Source organism: Patiria miniata, unplaced genomic scaffold, assembly GCF_015706575.1.
Source record: "Patiria miniata isolate m_02_andy unplaced genomic scaffold, ASM1570657v1 HiC_scaffold_1, whole genome shotgun sequence".
Lineage (NCBI taxonomy): Eukaryota > Metazoa > Echinodermata > Asteroidea > Valvatida > Asterinidae > Patiria > Patiria miniata.
Window position 1 is genome coordinate 1,300,975 of NW_024037047.1, and position 24,216 is coordinate 1,325,190.

The window sequence follows — 24,216 nt, forward strand, 5'->3', positions numbered from 1 at the left end:
TTGAGTATCATTGTCTGACGTCTGACTTCAATCACAAAGATGCAGCGAGACAGACTTGGTCAGCGGGGTGGAGCTAGGATCACGGCCGAGGAGTACAACCACTCACTCAGCAAACTCGTCAGCACGAAGAGGAGGGTTAAGCCAAGTCGTAAGGCGGCATTCATGGCCGCCTTTCCAGTCAAAGCCTCGCCAAGACTCCATCCTGATGAAGAGGGAGCATCCGTCCTGCCACTGAAAGAGGCGTCAATAACTGACTCAGGACACAGCACAACTCCGAACACAAACGAAACAACCAGCAATCCTGAAGTGAATAGGTATAACGAAGAAATTGCTCTCGACATCTCAATGGACCAAATTTTCCCGAAATCCCCATCATATATCAGGCCTGCGGGATTGTAGTTTTCTTATTTCTTTGTCGTACCAACAGTTGTGGTTTTCAGCTTGATATAGAGCATAAACCAACCAAACATTCTTAACTGCAATGTTCATCAATCCATTATTAATAAAAAGGTCTTCGCTTCTTCATTTATATCTTCATTTCAAAATGTGTTTGGTTTACCAGTTCCAAACAGTTTCAATCCGTGTATAAACCAACTGCAAGTTTAAATGCACTAAAAAAAAAAAAAAAAAAACACACACACCCACACACACAAACAAACAAACACACCCATTCTGGAATTTGTATTCCTGTGGAGACATTTCTTTGTTCTCGTGTAGTAAAGTTTTCGAGTTTGAAATTAAAGTTTCAAAATGCTCTTATTTTAACCAGAATTAATTTCCTGGGCTGAAATTTGGACTAAATATCCCTTTTCTAAAACTCTTCCATTTGCGACGGATCAACCTACCTTGGAAATTCCTAGTTTTTGAGTAAAATCCATATATCTATTTCGTGAAATTCTTGTGGAGACGTATTCATCTATAGAAATGTTCTCCTGGAGACGTATACAATCTTTTGTTCCCTATTGTGTTCATGTCTCCGTAAGGTAGTAAATTCCAGCACATGGGTACTCGGATTATGTTGTTCAGAATTCTTGTGAATTAATCTTTATCCCTCAACCCCGTCCATGTCATGTCATACATGAATAAACAACCTTTGTTATTGGAGCCTTGGGAGGTGAATATCTGACATCGTTTCCTTTTACACAAAACGTGGAAGGAAAAATGGAATACCAACTAAAACAAAAGTTAGCTAAAAATACTTATTGTCTGAGTTTGGTTGCAGGAGGTTTTTATTGTGTTTCTAAATTGCAGGCCCGTTGGAGTGAGACATAAATTGCAGATTTTTGTCCAAGGTCTCCTCGTACCAAAGACATTATGCCTGCAGCTGGATCCAGAGACATCCGTATCAGCTTTAAAGGCACACATTCAAGCTGAGAGTGGTATCCAGCCCCAAGATCAACACCTTTACATCGGGAGAAACTTTCAGGTGCTGCTTCTTTTATTACACTGACAAGAAATATTAATCCATGTCACATTTTAAACTTTATTTTATCTGAGCGTACAATGCAAATTCTAGTTTAATTTCTTCGACTTGTTTAAAATTGCATTTTTCTAGTTGTAAACTGAGAAAAGAAGGCGTGATAAAAATGTAATGTATTTTCCTAGAGTGTATTTTTGCCCCTAACGTTTAATACGTAATAATTGTAACAGGAATTTGTAAAACAAAACAAGTATTGGTAAACTTCTTGCAAGAACTTGTAAAAGACCCCTCCCGTACAAAAAAAAAACCCATTTGGATATAATCATGTCAATCGAACGAGTAAGCAGGTTGCCACGTTCTTTTTTTCTCCAGAAATGTCTTAAAATTTCATTAAAATTATAATTGGTTTGCAGCTTTGTGACCTTCTCTCCATTCGCGACCATGGGATACAACAAGACCAGAACATCAAGCTTCGCACAGGCGGCTTGCTGGGCGGTGGACCATTAGGTAACTATATCAGGGCATGATGAGGGTGTCTCCAAATCATTTAAGAGAACTAGTGTACTTTTAGTGGTGCGGCATAGTCCCAATATGCTAAAGGATTGTGCAAGTTGTGATAAAAACCTGAAACTTTGCATGTTGGTTCTTAATGCCATAAATTATTTTTTTCAGATATAGAGGCATTTCATATTTGACCTCTGGTGACCTTCAGAGGTCAATGAACTTTTCATACTTTTCATACCCTATTCATACTGTTTGTTCACCAAAGTGTATGTCATAGGTCTTCGTACAATGGAAATAATGATCAGATGTGGGAACAATTCATATCTGACCTCTAGTAACCTATGAGAGGTCAATGACCTTTGTAAACCTGTTTATAGCCATTTGTAAGATTTATTCTTTTAACCCCACATTTTTTACACGTTTCATGTCTGAATGAAAGGTGTTCATGCTTTAAAGAGAATATTCATATATGGATCATTTCATATTCAACCTTTGGTGACTTTATGAGAGGTCATGACCTTTGTAAAACAATAGCCTTGATAAGATGAACACAATTGTAAATGCTACTTTTTCATGACCCATGTTTAAAGCTTGACTCTTTATGCCATGAAAAGGATTGTCAAATGTGGGGACATCATATTTGGCGTAGTGATAACTTTGAAGAGGTCAATGAACTTTGTATATCTTAGTAACCGTTATTTATAATTTTTATTCGTCAAAACGCCATGATTTTGTGACCCAATCCTCAACAGTGCCAAAGAATGGTATTGCACCTATAAGTATACAATCATGTTATGAATTCAGATCCCAAAACAATTTCGAGGTGACCTCTGACCTCGTTTCTCCTTGTTTTATTGGCGGACGCAATATAATGAGATTGGAATAGAAATCTGTGGGTATGTTTTGTAATGGACAATGTATTTATAAGCAATATTCACTCTTGCGTACATATTTCACCCTGCTGTATCCAGATGGACTTGAATAGCCACCTTTTTAACCTGTTTACCAAGCCCAATGGTCCCCCAATGGATAGAGAGTGATGCTTGTCCGATGGTTACCGCTTATATTCCTTTGCGTTTGCGTCTCCCCTTATAAAAAGGAAAATTAAGATCAAAGGTCATGCAAAAAAAAAATATATATTTGGGGTCTGACTTCATGACATGTTGTAGAATAAATGTTAAAAATTACTTCCTTTTGCTCTGAATAGACTTCAGTCATGAAAAAAATGGCATTTGGAATATTAAACATGATGAATAACGGCAATCAGAGTACACAAAGTTTATTGACCTCGCAAAAGTCCTTTAGAGGTCAAATATGAAAGAATATATATATATATCATGGCAAGAATACCCATAATATAGATATGGGAAAAAAGTGGTGTTTTAAACAGTAAATCCTCTTATTATCTATAAATAGGAAACGCAAAGCTCATTGACCCCTTGAAGGCCATCAGAGGTCAGATATGAGATTCCCTACATATGAAATTCTTTTCAAAGCATGAGGAACCTAACTTCATGACTTGGGCCTTGAAAAATTGGGGTTTAAAGGGTTTTTGCATTTGGTCGTTATTTACATTGTATTAAGACTGTACATAGACGCAGGCCTTAGGAAAGTAATGTTTTCAAGAACAATAGATATAAATTGAATATTCAAAGGTCATCAGGGGTTAGATATGAAATGTCTCCATATCTTATTTTTTTGTCATGGTATGAAGACCTCAAATGCTAAGTTTCGTGCTTTTATCACAAAATGCACAATTCTGTCCCTATGCCGCACCACTATTTAATTTATATGCCTAAAAAAGGGCATTATATCCATTAAAATGATGAGCACCAGACTACATTTTACATGTGTATTTGCTGTAAGTCCAACTAATGTTTTGATCAGGCAGTCAATACGATGAGACTCTGATCTTGTTTAACTTCGCCGCTGAGTTAATAGTTGCTAACATTTGTTTGAAGCCTCTAGAGCGTGCCAGCCTGAGATGATTGATACAAACTGTGTTATATGACTATGCATTCCAGGAGAATACTTCTCCAAGTTATCACACAAGCTTGGACACTCATGGAAGCCGCTCGCCCGAAAATTGAGTTTCGATGAAGGAGAAATCTTCGCCTTCCAAGACAACGACAGGGGAAACTTACATGAACAAATCTTCCAGATGTTAGATGCTTGGTTGAAGAAGCAGGACATCCCCGCAGACGCCCCTGAAAAGCTGAGAGTCGCTCTGAAAGCTGTGGGCCGTGCTGACTTGGCATCACAAGTACAAGGTATAAAAGCTTATCAAAAAAGGTGAATGTACTCTTTCTTGGACAAGTTTTAGCTTTGTTAGGCTACTGCAAGTTCATGCCTCTTTTGTGATTGCAATATCAACTCACGGACACTCAATTCTCTGGATGTTTAATGTTGTGCATACCTTCTCTTCATAATGTTGCAACTGCTGACAAAAAAAACAGAACACACACGAAATGTAAGGGACCCATGCCATGAATTTGGAATGGACAAACAAAATTCAGTCAGCTTAACTATGAGTCCAACTACCATTATTACTATTCATCTACTTATTTTTGGTCACTCCCCACCCAACGGTCACACACCGAACTATGGACTACCCCCGGTTCCCGGATCCAATGCGGCCGATGAGTCTGAAATAAGACCATAACGCATTCCCGCCCACCCAAAGGAATTGACCTAATTTCCTAATGTCCAAACAATCCTTCCCATCCACGGATCAACAAACTATATTAGTCACCAAAACTTACAATTTATTTCCAACAAAACACTGATTGGAAATGAACCAATACGGAAACATTCAACCCGTGTACACACATATTTACGGGTATTGTCAGTCTATAAGAAAGAGCGTATCTGAATGGGATTCAGCCACCATTTTTCTTATCCCTGTTAGATACCTGGTGGAAGAAGCAGGACAACCCCGCAGACACAACTGAGAAGATGAGTGACGCTCTGAGAGAGGCGGGCCGAGCTGACTTGGCACCGCAAGTACAAGGTAAAAGCTAATCAACCGAAAAGGGCAATGCACCCTTTCTTCAAGTTTAGTTACTATACATCACTCTTTCACCTTTGAAGTCAACCTTGAGTAATACAGTAATGGATAACCTATCAAAAGCTTTGTTAGACTACTTACAGGTCATACTTATTTTGTGAAAAAAATTCAACTCAACGAAACTGAATTATCCAGGTAAGGGCTGCGGTGCATAATTTCTCTTCATAAAGTTGCAACTGCCGACAGACGATACAAATCACCCACCAGATTTAAGGGGCCCATGCCATGAATTTTACGGGAACACATTTTGTGTAACATTCTACTTCTCCTAAATGTACGATACTACTTGAGATCCCTTTTGCGGTCAATTTAATTAAAGTGCACTTCTTCCTGTGATGTAATTTAAGAGAAGATTGCTCATTCCCTTACTGTTATTTAATGAAACAATAATGAATCACAAAAAAAGATGGGAAAAGAAAAACAAAAGAAGAAAATTTACGACTTTTGGTGCTGAAATAGCTGTAACATCGAGTTTTTTCCCTGAAGTGACATTACGCTTTTGCTGATGAATACAAACATTCGCATTTAGCAAAAAAACAAAAAACAAACAAACAAACAAGAAGGAACCAAATAGCCTGAAAATGGCCGAATACATGTATTAAACAAAATCAGGCTAAATGGGACACAATGAGCCTTGTGAAGGATTGCATTAAAGATATATTACTTGGCCTTTAAGGCAAAGTATAAATTATACCGTATGTCAACAACCTTTTGACTTTCATAGTAATGTGCGTACTAGGAAAATTCAGGGGCCGATTTTGGTGCGTTGCTAAACTAGTTAGTAGGAAAAAAATGCGCTAAAGATGTTAGCGCATTAGTGCGCATCGTATGAAGTGCCGTATCAAATGGTTACGGTGTTCGGCTGTCGTGCCGTGGTACGTGGGTTCGAAACCTGACGAGGACCACGGTGCTTGTGTTTTGTGTAAGACACTTGTGGGAGCTTTCCTCCCAGAAGCATAAATGGGTACATGTGAAGGGTGCATACCTATGTTCCCTAATACCTATGTTCCTCAACCTTAACCCTAATTATAGCCCTAACCCTTACCCTAACCCTAACCCTAAGGATTTTGGGGAACAAAACGGTTTTTTGGGGGAACATATAGGCACTGGGGAACTTGGGTATTGGGAAACATCGGGTAAATCCCCCTGTGGAGGTGTAGACCAGAATGTGCTGATCTCGAGCTTCTGCAAAAACTGATACCATGGTCTAATGAACAGGGGTAATAACGTGAAGTGCTTTGAGAATTTTGGTATAAAGCGCTACATAAGCTCCACATTATTATTGTTCTTATTAAGTAATTTTCATGGAGTAAATTTGACTACGATTCTAAGCACATGGAGGTTCGCATTTGTGTAACGTCACTGATCTAAGCATTTTCATTCTGAGGTTAGCATACCTTGTTTGCTGTAATTACTGCTTACAGTCTGTGGTAATGATGGAGGTTGTCTTTTTTAGCGTGTCTTTTAGTAATGCAAAGGAATTGGGCCCGTATTTTAAAAACTTACAGATCAATGTCTTTAGATATACGCTGATAGGTTATTTGATTGTTCCCCCAAATGACTTTGTTTTCTGCACAGATACTGCAGGGACTTATTTTGATGTTGAAGAGTGTGCAAGAGAACTAGCAGCGCATTACCTAGGGACGATGAAAGTGACGACACATCCCAAAGAGAAGCACATGGCTAGAGACATAGATGACATCTGCATCAACCTTCAGCTACTGCAAGAGACGAACGTGCCATCTCCTGTCTCCTCATCGGAGGCACATTTGCAGGCGGAAACTGGCAGTCAAGCGGAGTATCCGAAAGCTTCGATAAGAAGTACTCATGTTCCACCCAAATCACAACCTGATATGGACAAAGGGTTTCATTTTCAGAAAATTCCCCTTGATTCGTATACAGACATGCTTAAGCTCAAATCAAATCGAGTATTAATCAAAGCTGAGGCGGGTTACGGAAAAACCACACTCCTTAAAAGGATTGCATACGATTGGGCTGATATGAAAACGGGGGATCAAACTGAAAACCAAGAACATCCTGAGCCCACATCGGTTCTGGGAAGGTACAAGCTTGTCTTTGTGGTCGAGGTCAATCAAATGGGTGAGAAATTTGACATCGTCGACGCCATTTTCTCTCAACTTCTCAACGACAGGAAACTGAAGGAGAAATTTAAAGACTTAGAAAAATACATACATGAGAACCCACACCGCGTATTAATTCTTTTGGATGGCGCAGATGAGGTTTCTCTGCAAAGAGTAAAGGATGCACAATGCAAGAACGGAATTGACTTGAACGATGTACTATCGTTCAAGTCACTCAAGTCGTGCAAGGTCGTAGTCACAAGCCGACAGAAGACGGCAAGTGAGTTGCTGAATATGCATGCACACTACACAAGAATTATCTCGGAAGGTTTTGACGAGAAAGACAGGGAAAAATACGTGAGGAAATACTTGGCAAATTTTGAACCAAATAATCAAAACAGCTTTCTTGAAAAGGTGAATGGATCTGAAACGCTTCGTAGTTTGGCGAGGATACCGTTATTTCTGTGGCTGTTGTGCGACACATGGGCATATAATCGGGAACTGCCTAATCAAATAACAAGCCTTTTTGGGGACAACATGCAGCTGCTTTTCCAGCATAAGGCCATTAAGAAAACAGACAAACAATTTTCTGACACCGAGACACATGTTTCCCAACTGGGTCGGGAAGCTCTTAAAGGTTTGTTAGACCCAAATGGGGAGAAACTTCATTTCATGAAAGATGAAATTGATCCGAAGGACCTAGAAATGTTTGAGGCTAGTAATGATGTTGGGTTGTTGTCCTTTCAAAGTCTTAGAACAGGATCTTACTTTTCGTTCCTGCACAAGACTTTCCAAGAGTATAGTGCGGCGGTATATCTGGTAGATTTGTTTGAGACCGACAGAAAAGCCTTTGACCGATACTTGTCTCGAATATTCCAAGGTGATGTGGAAAGCTTGGAATACGTTTTGCGGTTTTGCTGTGGGCTGAAAACAAATGCCGCCCAGGAGATTCTGAGATTAATGGCAGAACTCTTGAAGCAAAATAAACTGAACAAGTCCTTGCATAGAATTTCGATGTTACTCCTATCTGAAGCTCAGTCAGAATCTCTCATCAAGGAATTTCTTGAGACTGTAAAGATTGAGTTTCCATATGAACTCCAAGGTGAAGTTCTCGTGGCTGTGCATTATTTCTTTCAAGTCGGGTCCAAACATACAACTCTGCACAAAGAAGACATACAAGAAATTAACGCTATATGTCGAGGTCTTGCTGACTTGAGACTTTTAGAGGACATAATGACACACATACAATGTAAGCTATCGCTAAACCTTGTACTTGGTAGCATCAGCTGGGATAAGTTTGTGGATAACTCAACAGGGATATTGAAATATCTCAAGTCTTTTGAGGTACACAACTGCGACTGGAACCTTGTGAAACTTTTCAACGTGTTATCAAAAACCAATACACAAAGAGTTGAAATTGGTGGCATCAATTTGCATGATACATTATCTGCACAAAACATGAAACAACTACCATCGCTGAAAGAATTTAGTCTCCTGGAGTGTGGTCTAACAAACAGTGATATTGAACCAATTTTTTCTCTTCTTTCATCAGCAGGCAGCATAAAGAAACTTGTTCTCCAAGGAAATGATTTACACAGTTTGCAGCCAGTCAGAATCGCTAGTGTCCCTTCCCTTGAAGAATTACATCTACGTGACAGTAGTCTGACAAAGAGTGATATTGAGTCAGTTTTTTCTCTTCTTTCATCAGCAAGCAGCATAAAGAGACTTGTTTTGCGTGAAAACAATTTGCACGGTTTGCAGCCTTTCACAATCGCTAGTGTCCCTTCCCTTGAGGAATTGCACCTGTATGAAAGTAGTCTCACAGAGAGTGATATTGAGCCCCTTTTCTCTCTTCTTTCATCAGCAGGTAGCATCAAGAAATGTGTTCTGCTTGGAAACAATTTGCACGGTTTGCAGCCTGTCACGATCGCGAGTGTCCCTTCCCTTGAGGAATTGCTCCTATATGAAAGTAGTCTCACAAAGAGTGATATTGAGCCCCTTTTCTCTCTTCTTTCATCAGCAGGCAACATAAAGATATGTGTTCTGCATGGAAACAATTTGCACGGTTTGCTGCCTGTCACGATCGCGAGTGTCCCTTCCCTTGAGGAATTGCTCCTATATGAAAGTAGTCTCACAAAGAGTGATATTGAGCCCCTTTTCTCTCTTCTTTCATCAGCAGGCAACATAAAGAAATGTGTTCTGCATGGAAACAATTTGCACGGTTTGCTGCCTGTCAGAATCGCTAGTGTCCCTTCCCTTGAGGAATTGCACCTGTATGAAAGTAGTCTGACAAAGAGTGATATTGAGCCAGTTTTTTCTCTTCTTTCATCAGCAAGCAGCATAAAGAGACTTGTTTTGCGTGAAAACAATTTGCACGGTTTGCAGCCTGTCACAATTGCTAGTGTCCCTTCCCTTGAGGAATTGCACCTGTATGAAAGTAGTCTCACAAAGAGTGATATTGAGCCTTTTTTCTCTCTACTTTCATCAGCAGGCAGCATAAAGAAATGTGTTCTGCATGGAAACAATTGGCACGGTTTGCAGCCTGTCACGATCGCTAGTGTCCCTTCCCTTGAGGAATTGCTCCTATATGAAAGTAGTCTGACAAAGAGTGATATTGAGCCCCTTTTCTCTCTTCTTTCATCAGCAGGCAGCATCAAGAAATGTGTTCTGCTTGGAAACAATTTGCACGGTTTGCAGCCTGTCAGAATCGCTAGTGTCCCTACCCTTGAGGAATTGCACCTGTATGAAAGTAGTCTGACAAACAGTGATATTGAGCCAGTTTTTTCTCTTCTTTCATCAGCAAGCAGCATAAAGAGACTTGTTTTGCGTGAAAACAATTTGCACGGTTTGCTGCCTGTCAGATTCGCTAGTGTCTCTTCCCTTGAAGAATTGCACCTGTATGAAAGTAGTCTCACAAAGAGTGATATTGAGCCCCTTTTCTCTCTTCTTTCATCAGCCAGCGTAAAGAAATGTGTTCTGCTTGGAAACAATTTGCACGGTTTGAAGCCTATCATGATCGCTCGTGTTCCTACACTTGAAGAGTTGGAACTAATTGAAAGTGGCCTAACAAACAGTGATATTGAACCAATTTTCTCTCTTCTTTCATCAGCAGGCAGCATAAAGAATCTTGTTCTCCAAGGAAATGATTTACACAGTTTGCAGCCAGTCAGAATCGCTAGTGTCCCTTCCCTTGAAGAATTACAACTACGTGACAGTAGTCTGACAAACAGTGATATGGAGCCAGTTTTTTCTCTTCTTTCATCAGCAAGCAGAATAAAGAGACTTATTTTGCGTGAAAACAATTTGCACGGTTTGCTGCCTGTCAGAATCGATAGTGTCCCTTCCCTTGAGGAAATGTACCTGTATGAAAGTAGTCTGACAACAAGTGACATTGAGCCACTTTTTTCGCTTCTTTCATCAGCAGGCAGCATAAAGAAATGTGTTCTGCATGGAAACAATTGGCACGGTTTGCAGCCTGTCACGATCGCTAGTGTCCCTTCCCTTGAGGAATTGCTCCTATATGAAAGTAGTCTGACAAAGAGTGATATTGAGCCCCTTTTCTCTCTTCTTTCATCAGCAGGCAGCATCAAGAAATGTGTTCTGCTTGGAAACAATTTGCACGGTTTGCAGCCTGTCAGAATCGCTAGTGTCCCTACCCTTGAGGAATTGCACCTGTATGAAAGTAGTCTGACAAACAGTGATATTGAGCCAGTTTTTTCTCTTCTTTCATCAGCAAGCAGCATAAAGAGACTTGTTTTGCGTGAAAACAATTTGCACGGTTTGCTGCCTGTCAGATTCGCTAGTGTCCCTTCCCTTGAAGAATTGCACCTGTATGAAAGTAGTCTCACAAAGAGTGATATTGAGCCCCTTTTCTCTCTTCTTTCATCAGCCAGCGTGAAGAAATGTGTTCTGCTTGGAAACAATTTGCACGGTTTGAAGCCTATCATGATCGCTCGTGTTCCTACACTTGAAGAGTTGGAACTAATTGAAAGTGGCCTAACAAACAGTGATATTGAACCAATTTTCTCTCTTCTTTCATCAGCAGGCAGCATAAAGAATCTTGTTCTCCAAGGAAATGATTTACACAGTTTGCAGCCAGTTAGAATCGCTAGTGTCCCTTCCCTTGAAGAATTACAACTACGTGACAGTAGTCTGACAAAGAGTGATATTGAGCCAGTTTTTTCTCTTCTTTCATCAGCAAGCAGAATAAAGAGACTTATTTTGCGTGAAAACAATTTGCACGGTTTGCTGCCTGTCAGAATCGATAGTGTCCCTTCCCTTGAGGAAATGTACCTGTATGAAAGTAGTCTGACAACAAGTGACATTGAGCCACTTTTTTCGCTTCTTTCATCAGCAAGCAGCATTAAGAGACTTGTTTTGCGTGAAAACAATTTGCACGGTTTGCAGCCTGTCACAATTGCTAGTGTCCCTTCCCTTGAGGAATTGCACCTGTATGAAAGTAGTCTCACAAAGAGTGATATTGAGCCCTTTTTCTCTCTTCTTTCATCAGCAGGCAGCATAAAGAAATGTGTTCTGCATGGAAACAATTGGCACGGTTTGCAGCCTGTCACGATCGCTAGTGTCCCTTCCCTTGAGGAATTGCTCCTATATGAAAGTAGTCTGACAAAGAGTGATATTGAGCCCCTTTTCTCTCTTCTTTCATCAGCAGGCAGCATCAAGAAATGTGTTCTGCTTGGAAACAATTTGCACGGTTTGCAGCCTGTCAGAATCGCTAGTGTCCCTACCCTTGAGGAATTGCACCTGTATGAAAGTAGTCTGACAAACAGTGATATTGAGCCAGTTTTTTCTCTTCTTTCATCAGCAAGCAGCATAAAGAGACTTGTTTTGCGTGAAAACAATTTGCACGGTTTGCTGCCTGTCAGATTCGCTAGTGTCCCTTCCCTTGAAGAATTGCACCTGTATGAAAGTAGTCTCACAAAGAGTGATATTGAGCCCCTTTTCTCTCTTCTTTCATCAGCCAGCGTGAAGAAATGTGTTCTGCTTGGAAACAATTTGCACGGTTTGAAGCCTATCATGATCGCTCGTGTTCCTACACTTGAAGAGTTGGAACTAATTGAAAGTGGCCTAACAAACAGTGATATTGAACCAATTTTCTCTCTTCTTTCATCAGCAGGCAGCATAAAGAATCTTGTTCTCCAAGGAAATGATTTACACAGTTTGCAGCCAGTCAGAATCGCTAGTGTCCCTTCCCTTGAAGAATTACAACTACGTGACAGTAGTCTGACAAACAGTGATATGGAGCCAGTTTTTTCTCTTCTTTCATCAGCAAGCAGAATAAAGAGACTTATTTTGCGTGAAAACAATTTGCACGGTTTGCTGCCTGTCAGAATCGATAGTGTCCCTTCCCTTGAGGAAATGTACCTGTATGAAAGTAGTCTGACAACAAGTGACATTGAGCCACTTTTTTCGCTTCTTTCATCAGCAGGCAGCATAAAGAAATGTGTTCTGCATGGAAACAATTGGCACGGTTTGCAGCCTGTCACGATCGCTAGTGTCCCTTCCCTTGAGGAATTGCTCCTATATGAAAGTAGTCTGACAAAGAGTGATATTGAGCCCCTTTTCTCTCTTCTTTCATCAGCAGGCAGCATCAAGAAATGTGTTCTGCTTGGAAACAATTTGCACGGTTTGCAGCCTGTCAGAATCGCTAGTGTCCCTACCCTTGAGGAATTGCACCTGTATGAAAGTAGTCTGACAAACAGTGATATTGAGCCAGTTTTTTCTCTTCTTTCATCAGCAAGCAGCATAAAGAGACTTGTTTTGCGTGAAAACAATTTGCACGGTTTGCTGCCTGTCAGATTCGCTAGTGTCCCTTCCCTTGAAGAATTGCACCTGTATGAAAGTAGTCTCACAAAGAGTGATATTGAGCCCCTTTTCTCTCTTCTTTCATCAGCCAGCGTGAAGAAATGTGTTCTGCTTGGAAACAATTTGCACGGTTTGAAGCCTATCATGATCGCTCGTGTTCCTACACTTGAAGAGTTGGAACTAATTGAAAGTGGCCTAACAAACAGTGATATTGAACCAATTTTCTCTCTTCTTTCATCAGCAGGCAGCATAAAGAATCTTGTTCTCCAAGGAAATGATTTACACAGTTTGCAGCCAGTTAGAATCGCTAGTGTCCCTTCCCTTGAAGAATTACAACTACGTGACAGTAGTCTGACAAAGAGTGATATTGAGCCAGTTTTTTCTCTTCTTTCATCAGCAAGCAGAATAAAGAGACTTATTTTGCGTGAAAACAATTTGCACGGTTTGCTGCCTGTCAGAATCGATAGTGTCCCTTCCCTTGAGGAAATGTACCTGTATGAAAGTAGTCTGACAACAAGTGACATTGAGCCACTTTTTTCGCTTCTTTCATCAGCAAGCAGCATTAAGAGACTTGTTTTGCGTGAAAACAATTTGCACGGTTTGCAGCCTGTCACAATTGCTAGTGTCCCTTCCCTTGAGGAATTGCACCTGTATGAAAGTAGTCTCACAAAGAGTGATATTGAGCCCTTTTTCTCTCTTCTTTCATCAGCAGGCAGCATAAAGAAATGTGTTCTGCATGGAAACAATTGGCACGGTTTGCAGCCTGTCACGATCGCTAGTGTCCCTTCCCTTGAGGAATTGCTCCTATATGAAAGTAGTCTGACAAAGAGTGATATTGAGCCCCTTTTCTCTCTTCTTTCATCAGCAGGCAGCATCAAGAAATGTGTTCTGCTTGGAAACAATTTGCACGGTTTGCAGCCTGTCAGAATCGCTAGTGTCCCTACCCTTGAGGAATTGCACCTGTATGAAAGTAGTCTGACAAACAGTGATATTGAGCCAGTTTTTTCTCTTCTTTCATCAGCAAGCAGCATAAAGAGACTTGTTTTGCGTGAAAACAATTTGCACGGTTTGCTGCCTGTCAGATTCGCTAGTGTCCCTTCCCTTGAAGAATTGCACCTGTATGAAAGTAGTCTCACAAAGAGTGATATTGAGCCCCTTTTCTCTCTTCTTTCATCAGCCAGCGTGAAGAAATGTGTTCTGCTTGGAAACAATTTGCACGGTTTGAAGCCTATCATGATCGCTCGTGTTCCTACACTTGAAGAGTTGGAACTAATTGAAAGTGGCCTAACAAACAGTGATATTGAACCAATTTTCTCTCTTCTTTCATCAGCAGGCAGCATAAAGAATCTTGTTCTCCAAGGAAATGATTTACACAGTTTGCAGCCAGTTAGAATCGCTAGTGTCCCTTCCCTTGAAGAATTACAACTACGTGACAGTAGTCTGACAAAGAGTGATATTGAGCCAGTTTTTTCTCTTCTTTCATCAGCAAGCAGAATAAAGAGACTTATTTTGCGTGAAAACAATTTGCACGGTTTGCTGCCTGTCAGAATCGATAGTGTCCCTTCCCTTGAGGAAATGTACCTGTATGAAAGTAGTCTGACAACAAGTGACATTGAGCCACTTTTTTCGCTTCTTTCATCAGCAAGCAGCATTAAGAGACTTGTTTTGCGTGAAAACAATTTGCACGGTTTGCAGCCTGTCACAATTGCTAGTGTCCCTTCCCTTGAGGAATTGCACCTGTATGAAAGTAGTCTCACAAAGAGTGATATTGAGCCCTTTTTCTCTCTTCTTTCATCAGCAGGCAGCATAAAGAAATGTGTTCTGCATGGAAACAATTGGCACGGTTTGCAGCCTGTCACGATCGCTAGTGTCCCTTCCCTTGAGGAATTGCTCCTATATGAAAGTAGTCTGACAAAGAGTGATATTGAGCCCCTTTTCTCTCTTCTTTCATCAGCAGGCAGCATCAAGAAATGTGTTCTGCTTGGAAACAATTTGCACGGTTTGCAGCCTGTCAGAATCGCTAGTGTCCCTACCCTTGAGGAATTGCACCTGTATGAAAGTAGTCTGACAAACAGTGATATTGAGCCAGTTTTTTCTCTTCTTTCATCAGCAAGCAGCATAAAGAGACTTGTTTTGCGTGAAAACAATTTGCACGGTTTGCTGCCTGTCAGAATCGCTAGTGTCCCTTCCCTTGAGGAATTGCACCTGTATGAAAGTAGTCTCACAAAGAGTGATATTGAGCCCCTTTTCTCTCTTCTTTCATCTGCAGGCAGCATCAAGAAATGTGTTCTGCTTGGAAACAATTTGCACGGTTTGCAGCCTGTCACGATCGCGAGTGTCCCTTCCCTTGAGGAATTGCTCCTATATGAAAGTAGTCTCACAAAGAGTGATATTGAACCAATTTTTTCTCTTCTTTCATCAGCAGGCAGCATAAAGAAACTTGTTCTCCAAGGAAATGATTTACACAGTTTGCAGCCAGTCAGAATTGCTAGTGTCCCTTCCCTTGAAGAATTACATCTACGTGACAGTAATCTGACAAACAGTGATATGGAGCCAGTTTTTTCTCTTCTTTCATCAGCAGGCAGCATAAAGAAATGTGTTCTGCTTGGAAACAATTTGTACGGTTTGCTGCCTGTCAGAATCGCTAGTGTTCCTTCCCTTGAGGAATTTTACATGTAAGAAAGAAGTCTGACAAACAGTGATATTGAGCCACTTTGTTCTCTTCTTTCATCAGCAAGCAGCATAAAGAGACTTGTTTTGCGTGAAAACAATTTGCACGGTTTGCAGCCTGTCACGATCGCTAGTGTCCCTTCCCTTGAGGAATTGCTCCTATACGAAAGTAGTCTCACAAAGAGTGATATTTAGCCACTTTTTTCGCTTCTTTCATCAGCAGGCAGCATAAAGATATTGGTTCTGCACGGAAATGATTTGCACAGTTTGCAGCCAGTCAGAATTGCTAGTGTCCCTTCCCTTGAAGAATTACATCTACGTTACAGTGGTCTGACAAACAGTAATATCGGGGCAATCATCCATTTACTAAGATCTCTTGGTCATGTGACTGGAGTCCATTTAGGCGGCCAGTATTTGCATGGTAACGTAGCGGAGGCATTGGCTGCCGTTCCCTTGTTGGAAACATTTAATCTCGGTAATGAGTGGTTACCGATGTCAAACATTCCACACCAAACAGACAAAAAACGTCGCAAAAAGAAGACTTGTATGATAATGTAATGCGCTGCTCGCAGATGTTGCATTTTAGCATCATTTAGTCCCCACATTTGAAATTAGTTAACATTTTTTGATGGCAATAGTTGTCCAAGTCTTTTTTATTAGCACTAATGCCAGGTACATTTCAACTTTCTTTAATAAGCAGGAGCGGATCAGGTTTGGCTCAAGGTAAGTGCGGGAATGGTGTTTTTAGCATGCATGTGCTGCCCACAAGATTGTTTTGTGTAAACCGTCACCCCCCCCCCCCCCCCTCAGTTAGGGATTAATGTACAGATTTTCGGTCAAAGGATCAGTAATTCTTAAGATTCATTTCACTGTAATAAATTAATAAAACGAAATAATTCAAACCTCTGATAAAGCTGTTATTTCAGCTTGCACTTCTTCGGTCTACTAACAATTCGTGTTTTTTTTTTCAGATCCACGCCTTTGATTCAGAACAAATCATTGCACATTTTAAGTTTCTGTAAACACTTATGTACATTCTGCGAACAAGATATCTTTTACCCAAGAATCCAATTCACTTCGTCCAAACGTGGACTTGAAATATTCACCAACTTAGTCAGAAAGGTCTTTAATGAGGGCCCTGCAAAAACCTGTCCTATTTTGTTCCTATAGTAATATAACATAATCTCCCATGGACAAAGCACACGAATGTTATCAAGACACAAATCTCCGAGAAAAGTAAGGCAACTTTGGTTCTCTGTCTTGTTGTCCTCAGGCTGTATCAATAAATACACTTACGTCAACTTAAGCTACAAATCAGTCAGTTCCAAACTATTCTGCTGGCTGAGACAGCACGGTCTGTGGGGTGACACCCAGTCACACCAAAGCATACCATTATCCCCACCATAAACAAATTCCGGTTTTGCTATACTACTCAGAAACATTATTGTTGCCTTCTTTCATTTCTCTATGGGCTTTGTTTTTCGACATTCCCGCAAGGTTTGCAAACTCTGGTCTTCGAGGTAATTGCTATCCCACGTGTCCCATTATTCCATGTCCCAGTCATACAGTAACATTTCGAATTACATGGACGGACTTTCTTTTATTTTAATGGACTGTGGACTTGCATGTTCGTCTTCAATATTCAAACATTAGCCAAAGTACAACTCTCAAGGACAACACAGAGACAATAAGATATTCTTGACTTTATTTTGCAATAAGAGATATATATATATATATATATATATATATATATATATATATATATATATATATATATATATATATATATATATATATATATATATATATATATATATATATATATATATATATATATATATATATATATTCTTGACTTCATCTTAAACATTCCTGGTTCACAACATTGCATTGGAGAAAACAGCAACAAATACAGAAAGGATTAGAATATGGGCTCCGCTGTGATAAAATATTCACTGAGAAAGTCAAAGTTGAAGAAAATGAGCACGGTTGAGCCAGGTGTGTAAGATGTCTATAACTTATTTCTTTCCACTTATACAAAATTGAGAAACGTAACAGAAACTATGGAAATACGATATCCACGCCTGTTAACACATATACATTAAAAATAGCCACGCGTCTGCAGTTGAGAGCATTATTGTACAAACAAAAGAGTGACAATAAGGGTCCGCGACAGAAGGTAGATAAACACTTGTGTACATAGTGATGGGAGTCAATCTGGCATATGAAATTCACCGACAATGTGGGAGTGCAAAAATGTTGCCTTCAATTGAGAATTTGAGAATTAAGAGCGTGACGATGTTACAATGGCAAAGACTATGCAAAATATATGGAAAATTATTTAACGCATAAAAAGTAAATTGACAGTGGAAACAAAGATGTATAATTTCCCTCTATTAATGCTTAAAGGGAATGTACATCATTGGTTTTTGATGTAATTTTCAGAAATGAACTATTTGAGGGGTTAGTATATATAGGTCAAATATTGTTACACTGTCATTTTTGAAGTTTTGTGTTCGAAAAGGTTGGAAAAACCAAGAAAAACAAAAATGTTTAAGTAGTCTGGTTCCCTGACTCCACAAAAGATAAAATTGATCAATGTATAGATGATGGAAAATTGTAAGGCACGGGAACCAGTCTAGCTGGCGTGAACCCGTTGATGAAACATGTAACCAATAGCAAACAAAATTTGGACTGAAAAAAATGGTTAATTTGGAGCAGTAGTTGAAAAATAGTTTGGTTTTCCCAACGCTGGAAATGTATACAAAAATACTATTTTTTTGAAAATGACTTCAGGTGCCATAATTTTACAAACTGCTTGAGACTATCATTTACCAACATCCTAGTAAGGTATTTCGTAAAAGTTTTATTATTTGTATTTTAAGATGTTTGCAAATGTTGTATATTTCCTTTAAGATGTGTATAAACTATTGATTCTGTATGAAGTTGTACAAAAAGGGAATTTATGTATGATATACATTATACAATTTTTAGAAGGCTATAATATGCTGAATTGTATTGTGTACTAAATGTGCAGTAGCACCTGAAATAAGGTCTTCTAGAACATACGTTTATGCCCTATTATATTATAATGGCGACATTTTACTACCAAATAATTTCACAGGTATTCGTTTTGAATTTTTTTTCTAATTGTATGTATGAAAGGTGTTTAAATCTAAAGATTTGCAAATGACGCTCATTTGCTCATTTGCATATATATATATATATATATATATATATATATATATATATATATATATATATATATATATATATATATATATATATATATATATATATATATATATATATATATACATATATATATATATATATATATATATATATATATATATATACATATATATATATATATCCAATGAAATCGTCTTCTATCACAATTCACAGTGCTCGATACATCTCTGTAGAGCTATAAACATGCAATAAATTCAGAATATGAGTTAAACAAACTTTGGCATATCTCTCTTCTGAACAGACTGTTTCGTACCATAAGGCACTCATCAGCAGAATGACGAAAAATAGAATACAAGTAGCATCTTACCTTATTTCGAATCAAGCGCGCGCACGCGTTACGCGCGTTACGTCATTGGAGTTAGTACGCGTTTACGTCACTGAAGTAAGAACACATCTGTCTCGATGCCTGCACTTGGAGACGATTTCGCTTCTCTTATTCAGTGTACCTAGATCTGGCCTACATATGATTATGTACTTCTCTGCTATACACAAATTGCATCTCTTGTTTACGTTAGAGTATGGCAGTGCTTTCAGAACAATGTCCCATTTGATTTCATAGTCTTTCCCTTCGTCCTTTAAGTCCCATATATGTTTACTTAGCTCTGTTTGCGCCCTCTTGCTCTCGGATCTGAATGACTGCTTGTGGTTCGCCAGTCTCGCCTTGAAGGTTGTGGACGTCAGCCCGACGTATGCCTCCTTCTTGCCTTCGCTCGTGACGGTGGCCTGGTACACTATGTTCTTGCTGAGGCACTCCCCGTTCAGCGGGCATTCGGCATTGCGGGGGCAACTGCATGTTCTACCACCGACGTCGTCCTCTTGTTTTACCTTCTGTTTGTTGATTGACTGGATCGTTGCCTTCATATTCGGCATGCAGCTGTACGATAACTTTACTGTGTTCCGGTTGAGCACTTTGTGAAGCTTATGTTCCTTGGGGAAGCATTTGTCTATTATCTGAAGGAATTTCTTTCCAATGTTGGTACGTACGTTCTTGTTGTACGGCGGGTTGTACCATGTCACCTCCCTTTTTCTAGTCCTTTTCCTGGTGTTATTGCCCGGTGCGTATGTCAACCGGTACTTGTGCCCGCTTTTTTGCAGAGCCTCCTGGTAGGCCGGGGCAGCTTTCTCGAATGCCTCCTTGCTCGACGAGATGTTGGAGAGTCGCTTGTTGATTCCCTCTGGTATCTGTTTGATGACGGCGGGTGGATGGTTTGACTGGACATGTACATAGAGAGGTACATTATCTGGTTTCATGTATGGCTTGTACCCTCCCGTTCGCAGGTCTAATGTGATGTCAAGGAAGTTTACTGTTGCCTTGTTGGCTTCGATCGTTACCTTTAAGTCATTTTCCCGGAATACTTGACATATTTCCTTCTTGATGTTTTCTATTTTCTTAGGGGTCTCTTTGAATACTGCCAGACCGTCGTCCCTGTATAGTCCCACTCTATTTCCGTACTTTGGTTTCAGGATCGACAGCAGATATGCTACGACCAGCTCGCATGACTCCGCGCCGTCGAAACTGCCCATCGTGACATCGAATTTGCTGTTTACTTTCTTAATTATTGTAAACAAACAATTGACAAAAAGCCTGAAATCGTTGATTTTCATTTTCTCCAAGTGTAAAAATGTTTAAAATGTTCTCACGAAGTGACAAAAAGTCACTTCGTGAGCAGGGCCAGAAATTATACAATGGTCTACACCCGGAAGGATGGGAGCATACACGCGCGCGCGAACGATGTTGAAAAAGAACAGACGCGCGCGCGCGCTCAACTGTCGTGACGCGCAAAAGTAACAAGTTTGTTGCGTCGAAAAAAAAACTGTGTACAAAGTGACAAAAACTGTGTACAAAGTAATTGGCAAAATATGGGACCTAAAGTTTTGATGTTCTCACGAAGTGCAAAAAAAGTTTTATTAATGAATTACTGTTCAATTACGAACTATTTTTAACAAACAACTATGAACTAACAAAGAGCAAATCATATCCTATCGGACAATGCAAAATTTCCGAATTCTGTTACTGCAAAGTGGTCGAAAATGTCTTTTGAAAAAATGAATAACTTCAAATGCAATTATCTCAGAATGAACTTTTGTCAATTTTTTAGGTTTTTGTCACTTCGTGAGCAAAGCGACGATGTTATGTGTTTCCTCCATTTGAGTGACAATATCAAAACTGATTTGGGGTATCATAAATCACGGTTTTTGTTTTAAAGCTGGAAAACCAAGTACGAGAAATGGGTTGTCAAATAGTATAAAAGTTTGCAAATTGTTCAATGTTATAAAGTTGCACTAAACAGTTGACAAAGGGTTTTAACATTTTTAAAAGACGCGTCCCGTCGAATTCAGATCAGAATTGAGGCAAATTTTAAGATACTGTTTTTAAGAATAGCTTGCTTAAGAACCGTTATAATAGAGAAGCCTGATTTACAGTTGTTGTGGGCAAAGGCAGTAAAATGTTGAACCAACCCAACTACAAAGTGTATGTTGATATTTGTGTGATATTTTTGTGATACATTATAACTGCTGTTTCATTAACACTTTTCTGAATAAAACGGTTGACGTAGATGATGAAGTATAATAAATTGATCGATTTTTATTAGAATTTAATCAGATTTCTGCCGGGGTCAAGGGTGTATTCTGCAAAGCTACTATGAACGTTATATTTCTATTATATCCACTCCCCGTCCCCATAACAGCCCCTCCCAAGCTCTTTGAAAGACATACGAAGTCACCTTGAAACAATTACCGAAAATGCAACTGTGCTAGCGCCTCTGGAAAAGACCTGCACCCCTCTGGATACAGAATGGCTTAACGTTTTAAAGTGGGCTATTTTCACCACTTATTCTGCTACATTGCCCCGTGTGCAGCAGTGGAAGATACACGGTATTCCAAAGGGGATGGCTAGCGTATTGTCCAAGACAAATTAAGGGGGGAGGAGTTGCAATCGCCGCATAGAAAAGCAAAAGGGATTGAAACAATGCACCCAAATTTGCAAACGTGGTTGACAGACATTATTCAGATACATTATTGATACATTGGGGATAATACCATAATAAATAAAGCACACCGATGATCAGACGGGTGGGGGTGCGATTTGGGAGGGGGGTTTACCACACCACTACAAAACTACAGTGTTCCCCGTTAGGGTCCATCTTGTACCCTTGTATAAGTTTCTGCCTACGAATAAGTAATAGCGCCCTCTTTCAGAATCCCGTCTCCACCAAATGGATATTTTACCGGCCAATCTGCTCATATAGACCACGCTTTTCTTTTTAAAGAAAACATTTCTTTTCTTTGTGTGTCCACCTCTCCCCTCTTCCCGTCCAACGAAGCCATCAGCAAATAAAACCAAATTCTATGGGTGTTTTAAGAGATTTTTATGTTGTCCAGAAACTTATTTTGGATAAAAAAAAACATTTTATGAACGTAGCCTCAAATTAGGAAGGCGCCCCTCTTTTTGTATGATCTGTTGACATTTTATAGACCCAGCCTAAGATTCAGGTAACGCCCTCTTGTGGTATTGAATCTTGTTGCACTCGTCCAAACCTGGAGTCGAAAATAAATTATGTTGAAAATAACTTACGGAAACGAGATTGTAAAACTAATAGACCATAAATATGAGTTTGTAATGAATAGAAAAAAAAACTGAAATGGAAAGCCAAATATTTATTTGTCTGTTAAATTAAAGATAATACTAAGATAACTCACTAATTACATGTATTATAATTTGGTCTTAAACATATAAACGGGTTGTCTACAGAAATTATCTCAAAAATAATTAATTCAACTTTTTCCTGAGTGATTACTCGTCTAACGTCCAAAGAATCGTTCAGTAGTCGCATGGAATGCTTCCCTCTGGCTCACGGTAGTACACGTGTACTGTGAAAAATAAAATACAACACACCTGACACTATGACAAAAAAACGAGAAGTAACACATACACACAGAAAGCAAAATTGTAAAATTTACGCAAAATCAGTGAACACCGACAATTACAAACTTGCCAAATATAAATGTTTACTTGTGAATAATAACCACTTGCTTCACAAATAGCCTATTTGAGATTTGGCAGACACATTATGAGGGCGCTGTTTGATTAGGGTAAAGTCTTTTGTTTTTACCCAGACCAAATAGCGCCCTCCTAATGTTTCCACCACAGCTCAACTAGGCTTATACTGGAGACTCAACAGCCATCCCAAATAGTCAACAACTACTTTTGTCGAGAGACAAGAGACCAGGCAACAAAACAACCCGTCATGCTTGTAAGAAGCCTTCGCTTAGTCAAGTAATCTACTTCACAAAGATTTTAGAAGTGGATCGATATCGTTACGCAATGAATGGGTCGTGCCTTGACATTCAAGTGTTCATGTAAATGGCACTTTCCTTTTATAAATTTAAGAAAGTAAATGGTTTGGCACTAGATTTTCCCAAAGCGTTCGATACAGTGCCCCCAAAACGCTTGGGAGAAATCCTCCAAACCAGTCCATATTGAAATTGAAACAGGACTATCACATGACACGATACTATGCCCACTGTTTCTCTTTCTGTACATAAACAACGCTCCATAAACAAGCCGAACTAATACGTCACGAGTGTTTGAAGAGATCAACGGCTAAATTTTTGCTTCTTGGGCTTTTCGGCCTGCATTGCCACTTCTTCACTCTGCCTAATAAAAACAATTAAATCGCCGAAGCGGGTTTTGTTATCGATTCATAAAATCCTTCCTATATTCTCCAACATGGATGGCTTTACACTGTCAAGGGACGTAGTGCGTGGAAAAAGATTTGGCTAGGAGAAAAAGATTTATAGAAGATACTGCAGATGTATCGCAAGAAGAATATTTCGCATTCAAGTTACGTTTAATGAACTAATAAAAAACTCTGTTTCTGGAGACGATAACTCAAGGATAACATGCATTGCATTGAATTGAAATTTCGTCCAATAATTGGTGGTGATATTTTGACATAAAGGCTTATGGAGAGGGCGCCCTACACAACCACTGGTCAGCAAGCGGCCACAATCTGCCCATTAAACGAAAATACAACACTTTTTTGGAGACGATAACTCAAGAACAACATATCGCATTGGATTGAAATTGCAAACGATTATTCACCATTACATTTGACAAAACCCGTTTGAAATTTGGCGTGAACTGTGGAAGAACACATTTAATATGATTTAAAGAAAATAAGCCTAAGCAGTTAAATCACGAAAACTTCAATCCGAATTTTAGTCTCCTTTGACACACTTTGTGGAGACGATAACTCAAGAACAACACAATGCATTGGATTAAAATTGCATCCGATTATTGACTATAAAATGTGACACAACCCGTTTGAAAAAAAGACGTGAACCCAGGAAGAATACATTTAATACGATTCAAAGAAAATAGGCCTAGGCTT

General features: G+C 39.5%; 1 protein-coding gene across 1 annotated transcript; it reads left to right on the forward strand.

Moving 5' to 3' along the window:
* On the forward strand, positions 1–7,632 carry LOC119724373. The gene is made up of 7 exons (XM_038195436.1): positions 1–314; positions 1,252–1,426; positions 1,834–1,927; positions 3,949–4,194; positions 4,833–4,934; positions 6,570–6,812; positions 7,616–7,632. The coding sequence occupies exons 1-7, from the start codon at positions 40–42 to the stop codon at positions 7,630–7,632; spliced, it is 1,152 nt and encodes a 383-aa protein (XP_038051364.1). The 5' UTR covers positions 1–39.
* Positions 7,633–24,216: the final 16,584 nt, after the last annotated feature.